The 19,382-nt window shown below is 42.0% G+C and overlaps 4 protein-coding genes across 4 annotated transcripts in view; 1 reads left to right on the top strand and 3 right to left on the bottom strand.

Annotated features, from left to right (window-relative positions):
• LOC122692444 (thymosin beta-4-like) overlaps positions 1-19,382 on the bottom strand; it is a 567,005-nt gene that overhangs the window by 277,905 nt on the left and 269,718 nt on the right. The window lies entirely within an intron of this gene.
• Positions 1-19,382, top strand: part of LOC122692415 (zinc finger protein 345-like) — a 564,572-nt gene that overhangs the window by 318,765 nt on the left and 226,425 nt on the right. The gene's annotated exons all lie outside the window — the stretch shown is intronic.
• LOC122692418 (zinc finger protein 501-like) overlaps positions 1-19,382 on the bottom strand; it is a 147,468-nt gene that overhangs the window by 83,919 nt on the left and 44,167 nt on the right. The gene's annotated exons all lie outside the window — the stretch shown is intronic.
• On the bottom strand, positions 4,164-18,859 carry LOC122691423 (zinc finger protein 736-like). The gene is made up of 6 exons (XM_043897981.1): positions 18,779-18,859; positions 17,178-17,311; positions 13,231-13,357; positions 11,724-11,816; positions 7,972-8,694; positions 4,164-4,195 (listed from the first exon to the last, which is right to left on the bottom strand). The coding sequence occupies exons 2-6, from the start codon at positions 17,283-17,285 to the stop codon at positions 4,164-4,166; spliced, it is 1,083 nt and encodes a 360-aa protein (XP_043753916.1). The 5' UTR covers positions 17,286-17,311; positions 18,779-18,859.

Genomic DNA, 19,382 nt, shown 5'->3' with positions numbered 1-19,382 from the left:
ATTATTATCAACATTACACATTTTGGAACAGAGAGAAATTGTCAGTTGGTGGAAGAATAATGACCCCTTGCTCACAGATCCCTCAAATTGATTATATTGTGAGTTTTCCCCATCATTTTTAAATTTCTGGTTTTCAGACGTGCTTGAATGTATGTGTAATTGAAGCCTGTGTTCAGAGTGGTTTGAATGAGTATTTGCAGTAGAGACTGGATGACTTTCCAGATTTTCCACATTCACCTTCAGAGAACGTGTATGTTTCAAAAAATGATAACCCCATAGCTCGGGAGAGAGAGACGAAGGGAAGAAGGAAGAGGCCTTTGGCTCCTCTTTTTATCTGTTTCTCTGCCCCTGGGTCTGTCTTATGTAAATCTTATGTAAACAAAGAAAAAAAATTGTTTGTTTTACCTGAGGTTCTCACTCCAGTCCTCAGACCTTCCTTTGTTCTATTTTCGCGGGCTTTCCCTTCCAGGTCTTTTAGCCACCTCCATTTTGGACTCTTTTTCCCTGCTCTAACTACCTAACATTGTGTTTTAACTAGTAAGTCTTAGCATTACAGAGGACAGTATCTCTTAGTTTTCTTTTTATTTCTGAGCATTTTCTGAAAAATTCTCGATCACTGAGCTTATTCAATATATAAGGGCATTTTCTAACTCCTAAAGAGCTGAAATTGCATCCCCATGTAAACTCATCATGGCATTTCCCTTAGTTCCCTAAGATCCCAACACCGAACCACATCCCAATAGGAATCTCGGATACCAGTGTCTCTCCGTGTTTCTCTCTCACAAAGGGAATATATTCACCAGTTGAAAGTCGCTAATTCATGTTGAGAATTCATCATGCTCCATAGAAAGCCAGGATACAGACAAGGGAGACAAGATTCTGGGACACAAGGGAGAAGTGGTCTAAAGAGCCAGGCTTCACTAAGATAAGAAGAAAAGGAAAAAAATAAAGAACTTGATAACAAACACGCAGGCAGAAAAGTTAGAAGCAGAGAACTAAAGGTCTGCAAGTTCTCAGTCCAGGCATTTCAGGAAGAAAAGCAGACACAGCCCCACACCCGGGACAGGACACGTACCTGAGAAGCTGACATTTCCTCCTTCCTCCTGCTCTGCGTCTTCTCTGGGGATGTTACGTCACAAACTCACATCTGCATCTTGAGAAAATACCTTCAAAGACATCCATGCAGCTCTTTAACCTGCAACTGCTGCAGGGAAAGAGAAGAAAAAGTTTTCCTGTTTCCCTCACCCTTTTCTGAGCTCCTTCTCGACTTTCTGTGTTCCCAATCTGTAGTGGGGAATCAAGACTAACCTGATAATGCTAATCACATCCTGGTGCTCTACACTATTTGCAGATTGTCTGGGCTAGTTCTTCTCCTTCCTTTTCAAGTTACAGAGAACAGTTCACGAGAGACAGTGGACCCTGCTTCTCTACTACCTGACCCACCCTAGGAAGGTTGTGAAAGAAACGTAAGAGGAAGACCCCCATTCAGAGCCCTGAGGGGAAACCTCACACCTGAGACCTCAGGAAGGGAGGGTTTAGGGAGGGAACTTCCAGAAGCAAAGAAGGTCAACCTGATTCCCTGGGGAGGGGCTCTTTCTAGGATGGGTGTGGTGGTCCAGAGCCTGCCTGTACCCTTGGGGGCTGGGAGGGGAGAGGTGAGTGAGTGGTGGGAATCACCTGGGGGTCTTGGGTTCCTGCCAGGCTTTACTTGCAGAATTCTTCCCAAAGGTCTCCCCTGTCCTTAGCTTTTTTCACCCCCCTCTGCAGCCTGGGGACACAGGTTTTCACGAAATGATTTGCTTTGTGACCACCTCTCTGCAGGCGTGGCACCTGCAACTTCAGAGACCAGGAGCCTGGAGGCATTTCCATCCCCAATTTCTTGGAGAGAAAACCAGGGGCAGCAGGAGGCCTGGCGAGATGCAGTCCAGGGCGACTGAGCGACTGACCTGAACTGAAGTGAGCAGGACACGCTAGGTTCACAGTGCGTTTGGGCGGAGCCAAACGCCACTGAAAATGATGCCCTGAATGCTATCTGATGACCAACCAAGGAAGTAATGTTCGGTGTTCTGATAAGTTGCATTAAACATGATTTAACACCTGAGAATGTTGCTGCTCTACTTCCTGTGTGTGTTTTTCTAGGTTTTATGAATCAACTGCTCCAGTTCATTGTCTCCTCCATTTAGAGAGCTCTATTTTCCCACATCTTTAAAGCATAATGACCAAGGAAAAATTAAAGATAGAAGCATATTCATCTTTCTCATATTATATATTCTAAAAAATATTCAGTCTGCATTCACCAATACCAAGTTTGTAGAAGATTTATTTCACAGTAGAATTCAGAATAAAGTATAGACATTTCCCATATACCTCTTGTTCCCACATGTGGACAATCTCCCTACTTAGCTTTCCCCACCAGAGTGAGCATTTGTTACCACTGATGAATCTACATGGGCAGTAAATAGATCAACTCTCTAGTCTACCCCTGTGTTCCTCTTTTAGGAATGTGCACTCCATACCTCTAGATAAATGTTTAGTAACATGTGTCAATCATGACAGTTTAACACAAATTATTTCATGGTCTGGAAAGTTCTCTAGACTGAGGATATTCATAGTCCCTCCTTCAAAACCCACAGTAATCATGGACCTTTTCAATCTCTTCTATATTTCTTACTAGATTCCCAGGTGACTGAGTGGTAAGGAATCTCCCTGCCGATGCAGGACATCCAGGTGATGCAGGTTCAACCCTTGGGTCACGAATATCCCCTGGAGGAAGAGATGGCAACCCACTCCAGTATCCTTTCCTGGGAAATCTATGGACAGATGTGAGCCTGGCAGGCTACAGCCCCTGGGATCACAGATACTCAGACACAACTGAGCACATATGAACATTTACCTACACCAAAAAGCCATATTGTAAAAATCCTACTTTTTGTAGCATTTTCAAATGGGCTTCTTTCACTTAGTAATGAAGGAGGAAACAGAGAGAGCTGGACTCTGTCTTAGGCCAGGCTGTGAGCATTAGGCTACACGCACAGTCACCCTCCCAGTGGACTCTTTACTTTGCGCCCCGGTGTCTGTAGGAATGGCACACCAAAGGAAAATCAGATCCCACCCCGCCCCACCCCCCACCCCCGCCCCAAAAGCCTCAGTACTTGTACTAGGACTCTGTTGCCTAAAACAATATGTTAATTATCTCTGTAACAGAAGAAAGTGGTAAATTCCATTCTGTTTATTGGGATATGACCACACGACTGTTGATAAATATCCACTGTTTATTTAGTCATGTGACACATGAATCATGGGTTAACTTTGATCCTATCTCTCTTTTACCTTCTCCAGACTAGTTTCAAGGAATTTGGGGAGCTGGGTTTGAGCAAGTACACTTAGGGTATATAAAGTTTTCACAAAAACTGTTCGGGGTCCTTGGCTAAGAGGAGACTCTGCCTTGGCCCCACCGGTATAATAAACTGCACTCCACTGCACTGCATTGTCCTTCTGAGTCAGTTTGTTTTCCAGAACACATGGCTACAGCCATAAAATGTATGGAATGTATTTTATGCCTTGAAAGCTTAACATGCAAAAGCTTAAGAACTACCTCTGCGCCTATATTCCTGCTCAGTAAATAAGTTCATCAATACCATATTTTAAATTCCATACATATCTGTTAAGGCAATATTTGCACAAATATAGAGATCAGACATGGACACAGCAGGAGAAGAAGAGGGGGACCAATTGAAAGGGTACAACTGACATATATACACCACCATGAGGAAAACGTTGGAGAAGACTCCTGAGAGTCCCTTGGACTGCAGGGAGATCCAACCAGTCCATCCGAAAGGAAATCAGTCTTGATATTCATTGGAAGGAGTGATGTTGAAGCTGAAACTTCAATACTTTGGCAATCTGATGTGAAGAACTGACTCATTTGAAGAGAGCTTGACGCTGGGACAGATTGAAAGGGGGAGGAGAAGGGGCCGACAGACGATGAGGTGGTTGGATGGCATCACTGACTCAATGGACATCAGTTTGAGCAAGCTCCAGGAGTTGGTAATGGACAGGGAGACCTGGCGTGCAGCACTCCATGGGGTCGGAAAGAGTCAGACACGACTGAGCAACTGAACTGAACTGATGATTAAAATAGGTAGCTGGTGGGAAGCTGCTGTTTACCACAGGGAGCGCAGCTTGGTGCTCTGTGCTGAGGAGAGGGGTGAAACGGAGACCACGGGAGGGAGGGCCAAGAGGGAGAAGATTTACGTATACTTCCGGCTGATTGATGATATCATACAGCACAAACTAGCACAACATTGTAAAGCAATTATATTCCAATAAATAAATAAATATATATATATGTCTCAAAAGGAAAAAAAGCTAAACAGACTGGTCACCCGGTGGTGGAGAATCCATCTGAGACTGCAAGGGACAAGGGCTTCATGCCTGGTCCAGGAATACTCCACATGCTGTGGGGAGACTAAGCCTGTGCCCCACAGCTGCTGAGGCTGGGCGGGGCAGCTTGCTCTTTTCCATGGGAAGGAGGCAAAAGAAAGATGCTCACCACCGCTAAAGAATAAGAAATGCAGAACAAAGCTACAGGGATGTATCAAGGCATGCCAGCCAGAAGAACAATGAGCAAAAAGCCCACTAATAATATCATAAACGCTGAAGGGGCTTGGAGATCAGGGAACCTCCTACATTGCTGGAGGGAATGTAAGCTGGTGCAGTCACCTGGGTGGACAGTGTGGAAGTTCCTTAAAAAACATAACCGACTGACATTTAAGGAAATGAATTCCATGAAAAGTAGATTAATCAACAAATTGACAAGTTTTATAGTTTCTAATAAATCATCTGCAATTCTGAAATGACCAGCTTTGACCTAGCATTTTTAAATTCTCTAAGTTAAACATGTAAGAATACACATACACTGACATATTCTTTCTTGGGTTTCTCATTGCTAACATGTTTACTTCAGATATTTATATCTTGTATTTAATGTGTTATATAAATCATATTATGTATATATCTTCAGATATTTATATATTGCATTCAAAGTATGTGAAAGCCATGAGAAAACAGCTCCTTTAAGCCTTACAAGACACATGTGCTAAGAATGATACAGGGTAAGATTTTATAAATCTTGGTTCAGAATTTTCCCATCATGGCTGTTGATTATTCTTTTTGTGACTTTGTTAAACTTACATTTGCTTAAATGAGCCCCTGAAAAGTTTTAACTAACAGGAGAACAAAGGACAATTGCAGCAGGTGAGTTTATGACTATAGGTCCTCAGAGAATTCACAGCAAGCCTTGAGGGCCCCTGAGGAAGGTCAAGGCTAGAACCAGGCAGAGAAACTTCCAGTACTTGAGGTTCAGACCTGACCCTGGGTGATGTGCTGTGGGTCCCACAGGCTGAGTGTGGAGGGGTCCATTCAAAGAAAGTCGAGCAAGATTCTGGTGAGCTCTGAGGGTATCACTGAAGGGGAGCCTGTGCAGTAGACCCTGGGGTTCAGCAAGACTGCTGGTCCCAAGGAAGGGGTCATCTAGGGCAGGTGCTCACAGGACTGGCTGGTGTGAGTTCAAGGACCTGCAGGCTGCCTGCTCCCCAGACAGATGCTGAGGCAGTAACAGCATGGAGCAGTTCAGGGGAGCTCTCAACAGTACTCTGTATGATCCTTCTTATTAGAACCACCACGATGTCCAAGTAGATAAAAATGAAAGAGGAGATACAACGTAGAAATGGTGGGAAATATATGAAGTTATGAGAGGTTTAATGGCAGTAAGGAACTAATTTCTACAGATGTCATCCCCCTGTGCTTCAAATAGTTTATCATTAGGTTACTTTTCCTGCAACCTTAAATAGGTGGGAGAGGTTAATGCTGGTGGTGCGTTAACCCTTCATTCATTCCACATCAATTGCCACACTGAAAAACCATTCACTTTTATTAAGATACATTAATTTTGCACAGGTGGAACAAAACCTTTTACAATTGTTGTTTGATCCTTGATTAAAATACACATTACAAGCTTCTAAAAACTGTCCTGTTTCTTTGATGAAATGATCTGAGAATGTGATTGATATGGTTTACAAAATGGAGGCTAATTTACTAAACATGGATGGACATTAATTATATTAATATGACTTTTCCAGAATTTTCTACACTTACATCAGATAGAAGAGGTGTCTTTACTTCAACCCTGCCAGATAATATGCATGATTTCTCTATGTTGCTGTTATAAAAATACCTTAGATTTTCATGAACTATCCTTGTTTTATGCTTAAAAAGCAACTGACATAATTATTGAAAACTTAGAGCAAACTTCTGTCTTACTTTATTCCCTGATCACTTACATCATGGTGACCACTGAGGTGTTTGACATCAGTGAGAAATACCTCCATTCAGAGGTTTAGTGTGTATATAACATGACTGTGTTCTTAATCTTATAAATTGGAGAATAAATGTAAATGATTCCCACTTCATATAGAAGGGCTTCTCTTACCATTGCGCAACAACCATCAAAAACAGAAGTTCATATATACAGTAGAAACAAATCACAGCATGTAGTAATTTGAGAGTTGAAATACATTCCTTTTCGTTCCTTAATAATCTCAAATAACATTAACATAAACAAGGATACATTAATAATAATTATACCTCTGCAAATATCCACCCCTTCATCTTGTGATCCATACTAACATATCAATTTTGTATGTGTTTTACTTATGGAATACTTGCTACAGTGTTTCTGCTTTGAGTAATTCAACAAAAGTGGTACTAATGAAATGCTTTCTAGTATGAATTGTCTGGTACTGAGTTACGTTTGATTAAGCAGTTTTCTACATTTTTCTATTTCATTCATGTACCTTTCCAAAGAAAACTCTGGTTTTTTTCAAAATTGTATATTTAGGACCAAATTTTTTTTTTTATCACTGATTCATTTCTAGGGTTTCTCTGCAGTATGTATTCTCTGATTGTGAGTGAGGTGATGGCTGTGATGAAATTCTCGGCCACATTCCTTACATTTCTAACATTTCTCTGCAGTATGAACTCTCTGATGTCGAGAAAGACCTGAATTGTGGGAAAAGGATTTGCCACAGTCTGTACATTTATAAGGCCTTTCCCCGGTATGGATTCGCTGATGTTGAGTTAAATTTGAAGTGTGCTTAAAAGCCTTGCCACATGCTGTACATTTATAAGGTCTCTCCCCAGTATGGATTCGGTGATGTTGAGTTAAATTTGAACTGTGCTTAAAAGCCTTGCCACAGTCTGTACATTTATAAGGTCTCTCCCCAGTATGGATTCGTTGATGTCGAGTAAGAAGTGAATAACGGATAAAGGCTTTGCAACATGCTGTACATTTATAAGGTCTCTCCCCAGAATGGATTCGTTGATGTCGAGTAAGAAGTGAAAAATGGATAAAGGCTTTGCCACAGTCTGTACATTTATAAGGTCTCTCCCTAGTGTGAATTTGCTGATGTTGAGTAACACATGAACAGCAGATAAAGACTTTCTCACATTCTGTACATTTGTATAGTTTCTTCCCAGCATGGATTCCCAGATGTTCAGTTAAATAGGAACTCTGATTAAAGGTTTGGCCACATGCTATACATTTGAAATATTTTCTTCCTGTATGAATTTTCCCATGTCTACTTCGATTTGGTGAGTTACTAAAGACTTTTCCACATGTATTACACTTGCAATGTTTCCACTTAGTCTGAATATTCTGCTGTTGAATAAGTTTTGGAGACTGGTTAAAAACTTTACCATAATCATAACAATTATAAGTCTTCTCTCCAACATCCATATTCTTATAAGTATTAATAGTAAGATTTGAGCTTTGATAAAATATATTCCTACACTTATGATGTTTAGAATTGTTGTCTGAAAATTGATGTCCCTGTTGTTTCATGAGATATGAGTCTTGGTCAACATTATGCCCTGTTTCATTGCATGAAGAGCTTCTCATTCTATCAGGTATACGCTTGTATTTGTTGGGGGTAGAGCTCCTGCTTACAGCATTCCTCATTTTGTTACACTTGGAAAGTTGTTCCGCACTAATTATACCTCCATATGTATTGACCAATGATGGTTGAATAAGGTCTCTCCCATTATTTTCAACATTACAGATTTTGCAACAAGGAGAAAATAGTTGCTGGTTGAAGAACAAGAAACCCTTGTTAAAGGATCCCTCAAATTGATTGTATTTGGGATTTTCCCCCTCATTTTTAACTTTCTCGTTTCCAGACATGTTTGAATGTATATTTAATAGACACCTATGCTCAGAGTATAGGTTTGAATGAGTATTTGCAGTAGAGACTAGATGACTTTCCAAATTTTCCTCATTTCCCTTCAGAGAACATGTATGTTTCAAGAGATGATGTGGATTTTTCCTGACAAATATCCACTTATCTGCACATGTTGATGACTGAAAGTGGTCACCTGAAATTGGTTTTTCCTTATTTGATTCACATCCTTGATTTCTTTTGATGGGAATGTTTACTTTATGGGAAACAGAACCAACTTGGTTGTGTCCATCATAACATGCTCTCCGCTCTTTATATGCCCTCATAGATTCCCAGTCGTTGGTTAAATGTAAATTTGCAAGGTGAAATCTTTCATATATTCCTAGCTTTGCTGTTGGGAGTAAATCTTCTAAGCCTGGCTTTTGGGTCCTCAAACCCTGGGTGTCGTGAGAAGACACAGCTGAAAGATACCAAATGATAAGTTATTTTACTTACTATTCTTGGGGAATATAGTTTACAATTTACATAAAATTGGCATACACTTGGCTAGATTAAGCCTAAAACCGAGATAGAAGGAGTCAAGATGGTAGAGGATTCGGAAGACGTGGAGTTCATCTCTCTCCACCAAAGCATCAAGAATACATCTTGAAGTGGAAAAATTCTCACAGAGCCCTGAGGAACACGGGCAGAGGAACTTGGACACCTGAAAGGACAAGAAAGATCCCTGCTGAGCCAGGTAGGACAAGAGAGAGATGGAGGAAAGGGGAGAGGAAAAGAAGCCGGATGGGACCCGCACAACCCTGGGGGGATCTGAAGAGAGGAGAGGTCTCCACATCCAGGGAAGACCCTCACTGGGGGAAGCTCAGTTGGGACAGACAGGGGAGCCTCGTCCTCTGTGGGAAGAGAACACGGCAACCAGCGTGCAGGACAGAGTGAGACCTGTACGCAGGGTACTGACCCTTGCCCTGCCCACCCAGCCTGAGAGGGTGTCCTCCGATGCAGACAAGGGCTGGGTGCTGGAACGTGGGTTTCGGAGAGCAGACCCAGGTAGAGGACTACAGTTGGCCATAAGGAGACATCCTGAGTGGACGGGAGGGAGGGAGGAGCTCTGCAAATGGGATGCTTGCGGAGGAAGCCTGAACCACCAGAGAAGCAAAGCGGGGCTGCTGAGTGATGCCCGAAGGGAAGAACCTCCTTGCAACCTCTCTGCCCCTGTGCCTGTCCCTGCCTCTCCAGACATGAGGAATGGCTCGCAGCTAGGTGGGTGATCTCATGACCTCCACAGCTGCTTCCTCCTCCCCATCCTCCTCCCCACCATGGTAGTCTCATGGGCTCCAGGGAAATGTTCAGGGCACAGGCCTGTGGGTGGTCCCAATGTACAGGTGGTACTGAAACCACAGCTGAGCCCCAAGGCCCTGCCACTAAGCAAGAAAAGCTGAGACCTCTCCTTGCATCTATACAAACCATGGTGTTACACCCCACAACTGGCTTGGTAAACTCAGTCCAACAGAACATCTGGATGGAAATGAGGCTCTGGCAATCAAGACCAGTCTGGCTTTAGCAACTGTAGACTTTGTAGGCACACACATGAGGCATTTGGGCCAGGTCACAGTCTACATTGCCCCCATAGCACCACAGTGGGTCCAGCTCCACAATGAATGTACACCTGGGATATGACTACAGTGGATCTCTGCTGGTGACCTGGTGAAAATAATATCTAAGAGACACCAGGGTCAAGTGCCAGCATACCTATGGTTGAGGTGCGGCCAAGATCAATGCCTACATAGGGTCACACGAGAGCTCGCACAGCACATGAAAGATGACATGCAGAGCACTCTCTGAGGAGAACATCCCCAGAGGAGCAACACTCAGTGGCTTCCCTCCCAGGGGGTGTGCACCAGTTCCACTAGATCAGCAGCACCACAGATCAGAGCAGAGCTCATTTCAGATCTGGACCTCTGCTCCACCAATCAGGAAGCAGAGCCCGCCACAGACAGTGACAGCCACAGAGGAAAGGCGAAGGGGCCCTCAGGATCCGGGCAGGCTCTGATCACAATAGTAACAATCAACCCCCTCTCAAGGGCATAAGGGCACAAGTCTCAGGACCACCTCACCCGCCAGGGAGCAAACACCATAGCAAGAGGAACTAGGATCTGCAGCCTGCAGAACAGAGACCACAAACACAGAACATTGGACAAGATGAGATGATAGAGGAGTATGGTGCAGAGGAGAAGTCAAGATAGAAACCTGCAGGAACAAGGAAGCGAGGAGAAGTTGAGCAGTGTAATGGTTAATTTTTGCTTTAAGTAATCAAATTTACAAACAAAATGTTTTCACAAATGCTAATGCCTACTAATTATTTAACCCACTTACCACTCATGTTATCTGAGCATGTTCTAATAGAGTCTAAAATAGTAAATGCTACTGACCTAGAACTAATCAGAAATAGATAGCAGAAACGATAAAGTCCTGGGATGTTTCACAACAAACAAGATAGATTTAATAAGGTAAAAGTTCTTAACAAATCACATGAGAAGTGAGACTTGAAAAATATGGTGAGAACACAGGGAACTCTACTCAATGCTCTGTGGTGACCTAGATGGGAAGGAAATCTCCTCAAGAAGGGAAATGTGTATATGTATCACTTATTCTTTCTGTATAGCAAACCTCACATAACATTGTAAAATAGCATTTTTGGAACAGAAAAATTTCTTCTTAAAGATTTCTCTATATAATCTATAAGCTTAATAGTGGAGAACAATCAGAAAAAACCACTGTGGGAAATGTTCTAAACTCCCATGTCAATAATCTCTTTAAAAACTCTGTGAGTTAAATAAATATATTAAAGCATTTTAGCATTAATGAATTGGGACAAATATACTTAACACATTTAATGTTAGTTCACATAAAAAAAGAGAAACTTTAACATAAAATTCAGATTTGCATTTTCTCATTTTAGTGAGGTGTCTTATGCAGTGAAGAAAGAAATTGAGTATGTTATTTCTAAGGTCATATGTGTAGTTTCCAGTGCACTGGAAATTATATGGTAGAAAACAAAAAACCTCTGTCCCCAGTATTCCTAGAAGTTTGGCAGTTTTTTCATAGCTCCACCCACACACTTCTGACTAGGGACAGAATCAGCACTTTTAAAAGGGCTTAATATAGTTACTCAGAAACATGCAGATTTTCTACAACCTCCCCAAAATGGACGAATTATCAGGTCATGCAGGTTGTTCCAGGCCAAGACAAGAATTTTGGTTCTAAGTGCAAGTATGAAAATTAATCACTAGAGAAAAATACACAAATGATAAAAAGAATCAGGAATGGGTCAGGAGATGACGCTCTATGACAGTGACAGAAATAAACCTAGGCTAATCCAAAATCGTCTCCACTGAAGCAGATTTTCTCAAACCACACGACAAAGTATGACTTCCTCCACAATGCTTGTCCCTCTCACCTGACTTATCTGCTTCATCCAAAGACACATACCTGGGTGTATGGCTGTCTCCATTCTCCTTACATCCCAGGGATCCTTCATTTGCTCCAGAAACTTGACCAGGTCCGGCTTAGAGACCACAAGACCTGTTCATCAGAAAAAGGAATGTGTGTTTTCTGAGATATTCATCAATTTCCAATCCAATATGTATTCAGGTGAGAGAGAAGACAAGGTAGAAAGTTAAAATAGCATAAAAAAAATGATTTCACCAAATAGTTTATTGGAAGCATCTTTAAAAGACAAATGCATCAAAATCAGATTCTGATATTATGCTCAAGTACTACTAAGGCAAAAGCAGGTAGTGGAGTTCTGGTTTTAAGAGGAGAGTGGCACTATTTGATACCACAGAACTTACAGAATTACCACCAACCTAGAATGAAGAATATGCAGGTCAAGAAGCAACAGTTAGAATTGTACATGGAACAGTTGACTAGTTGCAGATTGGGAAAGGAGTACATCAAGGCTGTACATGGCCACCCTGCTTATTTAATTTCTATGCAGAGTACATCATGCGAAATGCTGGGCTGGATGAATCACAACCTGGAATCAAGATTACCAGGAGAGATATCAACAACCTAAGATATACAGATGATATCACTCTAATGGCACAAATTGAAGAGGAACTAAAAAGGCTCTTGATGGGGGTGAAAGAGGAGAGTGAAAAAGCTGGCTTAAAACTCAACATTCAGAAAACTAAGATCATGGCATCCAGTCTCATCACTTCATGGCAAATAGATAGGGGAAAAGTGAAAACAGTGACAAATTTAATTTTGGGAGAGGGGTGGGCTCCAAAATTACTGCAGATGGTGACTGCAGCCATAAAATTAAAACATGCTTGCCCTTTGGAAGAAAAGCTATGACAAAGACAGCATATTAAAAAGCAGAGACATCACTTTGCCAACAAAGGTCAAAGGTATGGTTTTTTCAATAGTCATGTATGGATGTGATATTTGGAACATAAAGAAGGCTGAGCATCAAAGAATTGATGCCTTCGAACTGTGGTGCTGGAGAAGACTCTTGAGAGTCCCTTGGACAGCAAGGTGATCACACCAGTCCATCCTAAAGAAATCAACCCTGAATATTCATTGGAAGGACTGATGCTGAAGCTCCAATACTTCGGCCACCTGATGCGAAGAGCCAATTCATTGGAAAAGACCCTGATGCTGGGAAAGATTGAGGGCAGGAGAGGGAATGGCAGAAGATGAGATGGTTGAATAGCATTATTGACTCAGTGGATATGAATGTGAGCAAACTTTGGGAGTTAAAGAAGGCTAGGGAAGCCTGGCTTGCTGCATTCCACGGGACCGCAAAGAGTTGGACATCACTTAGCGACTGAACAACAAGGAGACAGGTTACATCAAGAAAGAAGGTTACTTTCCCCTGGAAAGTAGGGATCTTAACCTCTACTGGACAAAGCAGAAAATTCCAGGAAACATTGTAGAATGAAGGAACCAAAACCCTGAGGATACATAAGAGATTCTGGAAGCAAGTGATCCTCACCCAAGCAGGCCAGATTCCCGTAGTTCTCTAACATCACGTCCCTGTACAATTCCCGCTGACCGGGGTCCAGGCATTCCCACTCCTCTTGAGTGAAATCTATGGTCACATCCTGGAATGTCAGCAGCCCCTGAAATATAAAGGACATGAGCCACGTGGACCTGGGAAGACTTCCTAATGTGACCCAAGATGAAACCAGCAAGAGAAATCATTTTGATTTAGGAGAATGTCTGGTGTTACACAGGAATATAATTTTTATACTGCTGTATGTTCCACAGTATTTATAACCCCAGGAAAAGAGAATGAGACATGATCCACAGACCACTATAAAAACTATTCTGATCTGGAAGAAAAATTATAAAAGAATCACATCAACACTCACTTATCTATTTTTGAGAGTTGTACTCCTGTGACCCAGGATAAACTGTCTATCAAGGAAAGCATGTTAGTCACTCAGTCATGTCTGATTCTTTCAGACCCCATGGAGTGTAGCATGCCAGGCTTCTCTGTCCATGGGATTTTTCAGGCAAGAATACTGCAGTGAGTTGCCATTTCCTTCTCCAGGGGAATCTTCCCCACCAAGGGATTGGACCCGGGGCTCCCACACTGCAGGCAGATTCTTCACCATCTGAGCCACCAGGGAAGCCCCTTATCAAGGAAACAGGAAATATTTTTTAAAAGCATGATGCTCTGATCTAAGAATTCTGGAGTGGGGCCAATGTGCCACATTTTTAACAAGCTTATTTTAACTAGTAATATTGAAAATTCTGATACATGAATGACCGTTTTGAATAGCAAAGACATAGACCGCTAAGGTAAGAATTGATACTTAACATTGAATTTTAAGTGTTTCACAAAACTGACAGGTCTGATACAATAGTACCCATAGCAGCAATAATCCTTTCAACTATTTAGTATATACTATATGTCTTTCTAAAAGTTTTTACAGGGTCTTGAATGCATCACATAAATAATATAAAATCAACAACATTGTTGTTCCACCGTTTTGCAAATATTTTGTCAAACATTCATTAAATGACAGATCTTGAATTTTGCTTCAGTTTATGTGAACTAAAATTTAACTGGTAAAACACAAATACACAGAGACAACATTAAAGAAAGTGTATAGGAGTTTTTCTAGGGTCTTCCCTGGTAGTCTTAGCTCCCAAGTCAGGGGGCTGGGTTCAGTCCCTTGTTAGAGAACTAGATGCCACACCCACAGCTAAAGTTTGCCTGCTGCAACAAAGTCTCCCACATGGCTTCAAGATTCTGCAGGCTACAACCAAGACACAACTCAGTCAAACATAAATACGTGTATTTTTTTAAGAAGAACTTTATATAACTGGGGAGAATACCAAAACAAGGGAAAAAAATAATTTTAACATTTTCCTGCATACAGACATATATTAAAATGAGACTACATACTGTCTAAGAGTATTAAGGAAAAGCTAACATTAGAAAACTAAGATGACGGCATCTGGTCCCATCACTTCATAGCAAATAGATGGGGAAAGAGTGGAAACACTGGCTGACTTTATTTTTGGTGGCTTCAAAATCACTGTAGATGGTGACTGCAGCCACGAAATTAAAAGACGCTTACTCCTTGGAAGGAAAGTTATGACCAACCTAGACAGCATATTAAAAAGAAGAAACATTATTCTGTCCACAAAAGTCCGTCTAGTCAAGGCTATGGTTTTTCCAATAGTCATGTATGGATGTGAGAGTTGGGCTATAAAGAAGGCTGAGCACAGAAGAATTGATGCTTTTGAACTGTGGTGTTGGAGAAGACTCTTGAGAGTCCCTTGGACTGCAAGGAGATGCAATCAGTCCATCCTAAAGGAAATCAGTCTGGAAGTTCATTGGAAGGACTGATGTTCAAGCTGAAACTCCAATATTTTGGCCATCCGATGCGAAAAACTGACTCATTTGAAAAGACCCTGATGTTGGGAAAGATTGAAGGCAGGAGAAGGGGACGACAAAGGATGAGATGGTTAGATGGCATCACTGACTCAATGGACATGAGTTTGGGTAAACTCCAGGAGTTGGTGATGTACAGGGAGACCTGGAGTGCTGCGGTTCATGGGGTCGCAAAGAGTCAGACACGAATGAGCGACTGGACTGAACTGAACTGATTCATGTTCAGTTCAGTTCAGTTCAGCAGAGTTCATTCATATTCATGTCAATAAAATCGATATTCATGTCAATAAAATAAGTTCAGTTCAGTTCAGCTCAGTCATTCATATTCATGTCAATAAAATTGAGATTCTTTTTAATGGGTTAAAATATATACATCTACTTGTGGATGATATTCTTTGTATATTTTAAATACACTAGGGTGCAAACATATACAATGGTATATGATAAATTAGAGCTCTTGGTTCTGAAACTTTAATTTCTTGAAAAACTGGATCATTTTATTGAGCTGTATCTTAGACATTCAACACAGGTGAAAACACATTAGCACCAATAAGATTGTTGCAAATATTTTGATAAAAAAATTCAAAGATGTGAGTAAGACTTTGTCTCTGATATGAGCGTGGAGTGTACTGGAAACATCACACTTGGGCTTGAGTGATGAAAACTCCCACTCCCAAAACCCAGTATCTATCCTTAACACAGTGAGTGAGTGTTCATTTTCCGAAGCAAAGAGAAACCAAGAAGATGTGGAGTGTCTCCATTAACTGAGGGTTTTCACATGTTCCTCATTCCCTTGTCTAAAGACAGAGGGGGAAAAAAAATGAACTCTATAGCCTGATAATCTCAGAGAAATCACCAGAGCCAGTGGACATCATCTGTCATGGTGTAAATGGATCACAGGGAAGATGCACTATCAGAACCTGGGCATTTCGGAAAAAAATAAGGAATTTATAGCTTGAACCTGACATAAAAAATATCAGTGTTATGCAAAATTCATTTCATATATACTTACTCTGTTTTGTATCCTTACAATGTTGTCACGCAAGTGTATGTTCCTCGGTTCTTTGTCTCGTCACAACAAAAATTTGGAGTTACGGACATTAAAGCCCCTTGGTGGGTCATGGCTCTCGGAGGACAGACCCTGTTATAGCTCTTAAATAAATCAGTGTTACAGCTCTATTTATTTAGATAATACCCGGAAAATCCATCTTTGAGTTGTGAGGACATGTCGATCCCAAGACACAAAAAGAAGATCGCCCCATCGAGTGGGAGAGAGAGAGAGAAGGAAGAGGGCTTTGGCTCCTGTTTTTATCTGTTTCTCTGCCCCTGGGCCTGTCTTATGTAAATCGGGCCTAGGCAGGCGCGTTTTTTCTTTTACCTGAGGTTCTCACTCCAGTCCCTAGGACCATCCTTTGTTCTATTTTCGCGGGCTTCCCCTTCCAGGTCTTTTAGCCACCTCCATTTTGGACTCTTTTTCCCTATTCTAACTACCTAACAATGTGTTTAACTACTAAGTCTTAGCATTACAGAGGACAGTATCTCCTAGTTTTCTTTTTATTTCTGAGCATTTTGTGAAAAATTCTGGATCACTGAGTTTATTCAATATATAAGGGCATTCTCTAACTCCTAAAAAGCTGAAATTGCATCCCCATGTAAACTCATCATGGCATTTCCCCTAGTTCCCTAAGATCCCAACACCGAACCACATCCCAGTGCAAATCTTGGATACCAGTGCCTCTCACAAAGGGAATATATTCAGCAGTTGAAAGTCGCTAATTCATGCTGAGAATTCATCATGCTCCGTAGAAAGCCAGGATACACACAAGAGAGACAAGATTCTGGGACTCAAGGAAGAAGTGGTCTAAAGAGCCAGGCTTCACTATGATAAGAAGAAAAGGAAAAAATAAAGAAGTTGATAACAGACACGCAGGCAGAAAAGTTAGAAGCAGAGAACTAAAGGTGTGCAGGTTCTCAGTCCAGGCATTTCAGGAAGAAAAGCAGACACAGCCCCACACCCGGGACAGGACACGTACCTGAGAAGCTGCCATTTCCTCCTCTTCTTCCTCCTGCTCTGCGTCTTCTCTGGGGATGTTACGTCGCAAACTCACATCTGCATCTTGAGAAAATACCTTCAAAGGCATCCATGCAGCTGTTTAACCTGCAACTGCTGCAGGGAAAGAGAAGAAAAAGTTTTCCTGTTTCCCTCACCCTTTTCTGATCTCCTCGACTTTCTGTGTTCCCAATCTGTAGTGGGGAATCAAGACTAACCTGATAATGCTAATCACATCCTGGTGCTCTACACTATTTGCAGATCGTCTGGGCTAGTTCTTCTCCTTCCTTTTCGAGTTACAGAGAACAGTTCTCGAGAGACAGTGGGCCCTCCTTCTGTACTACCGGACCCACCCTAGGAGGGTTGTGAAAGAAATGTAAGAGGAAGACCCGCATTCAGAGCCCTGAGGGGAAAGCTCACACCTGAGACCTCAGGAAGGGAGGGTTTAGGGAGGGAACTTCTAGAAACAAAGAAGGTCAACCTGATTCCCTGGGGAGGGGCTCTTTCTAGGATGGGTGTGGTGGTCCAGAGCCTGCCTGTACCCTTGGGGGCTGGGAGGGGAGAGGTGAGTGTTTGGTGGGAATCACCTGGGAGTCTTGGGTTCCTGCCAGGCTTTACTTGCAGAATTCTTCCCAAAGGTCTCCCCTGTCCTTAGTTTTGTTCACCCCCCTCTGCAGCCTGGGGACACAGGTTTTCACAAAATGATTCGCTTTCTGACCACCTCTCTGCAGGTGTCTCACCTCCAACTTCAGAGACCAAGAGCCTGGAGGCACTTCCATCCCCGCTTTCTTGGAGAAGAAACCAGGGGCAGCAGGAGGCCTGGCGAGCTGCAGTCCAGGGCGACTGAGCACCTGGACTGAACTGAACTGAACTGAGCTGGACACACTAGGTTCACAGTGCATATGGGCGGAGTCTAATGCCTCTGAAAACAATGCCCTAAATGCTATCTGATGACCAACCAAGGAAGTAATGATCGGTGTTGTCATACGTTACATTAAACATGAATAAACACCTGAAAATGTTGTTGGTTTACTTCCTGTGTGTTTTCCTAGGTTTTATGAATCAACTGCTACAGGTCGTTGTCTGCTTCATTTAGAGAGCTCTATTTTCCCACATCTTTAAAGCATAATGACCAAGGAAAAATTAAAGATAGATGCATATTCATCTTTCTCATATTATATATTCTAAAAAATATTCAGTCTGCATTCACCAGTACCAACTTTGTAAAAGATTTATTTCACTGCAGATTTGAGAATATAGTATAGACATTTCCCATATACCTGTTGTTCCCACATGTGGACAATCTCCCTACTTAGCTTTCCCCACCAGAGTGAGCATTTGTTACCACTGCTGAATCTACGTGGGCAGTAAATAGATAAACTCTCTAGTTTAACCCTCTGTTCCTGTTTTAGGAATGTGCACTCCATACCTCTAGATAAATGTTTAATAACGTGTGTCCATCATGACAGTTGAACACAAATTATTTCATGGTCCTGAAAGTTCTCTAGACTTAGGATATTCATAGTCCCTCCTTTGAATCCCACAGTAATCATGGACCTTTTCAATCTCTTCTATATTTCTTACTAGATTCCCAGGTGACTGAGTGGTAAGGAATCTGCCTGCTGATACAGGTCATCGAGGTGATGTGGGTTCGATCTCTGGGTCTGGAAGATCCCCTGGAGGAAGAGATGGCAACCCACTCCAGTATCCTTTCCTGGGAAATGTATGGACAGAGGTGAGCATGGCAGGCTACAGCCCCTAGGATCACAGATACTCAGACACAACTGAGCACACAAATGAACATTTACCTACACCAGAAAGTCTTATTGTAAAAATCCTACTTTTTGTATCATTTTCAAATGGGCTTCTTTCACTTAGTAATGAAGGAGGAAACAGACAGAGCTGGACTCCATCTTAGACCAGGTTGTGAGCATTAGGCTAAAGGCATGGTCATCCTCCCAGTGGACTATGAACCTTGTGCCCTGGTGTCTGTAGAAATGGCATACCAATGGAAAATCAGATCCCCCCTCCTGCTCCCCCATGAAAGAGCCTCAGGACTTGTACTTGGACTCTGTTGCCTAAAAGAATATGTTAATCATCTCTGTAACAGAACAAAGTGGTAAATTCCATTCTGTTTATTGGGATATGACCACAGGCCTGTTGATAAATATCCACTGTTTATTCAGTC

Source organism: Cervus elaphus, chromosome 4 (assembly GCF_910594005.1).
Source record: "Cervus elaphus chromosome 4, mCerEla1.1, whole genome shotgun sequence".
NCBI lineage: Eukaryota > Metazoa > Chordata > Mammalia > Artiodactyla > Cervidae > Cervus > Cervus elaphus.
The sequence above is the reverse complement of the archived record's forward strand: the minus strand, read 5'-3'. Positions and strand labels throughout refer to the sequence as shown.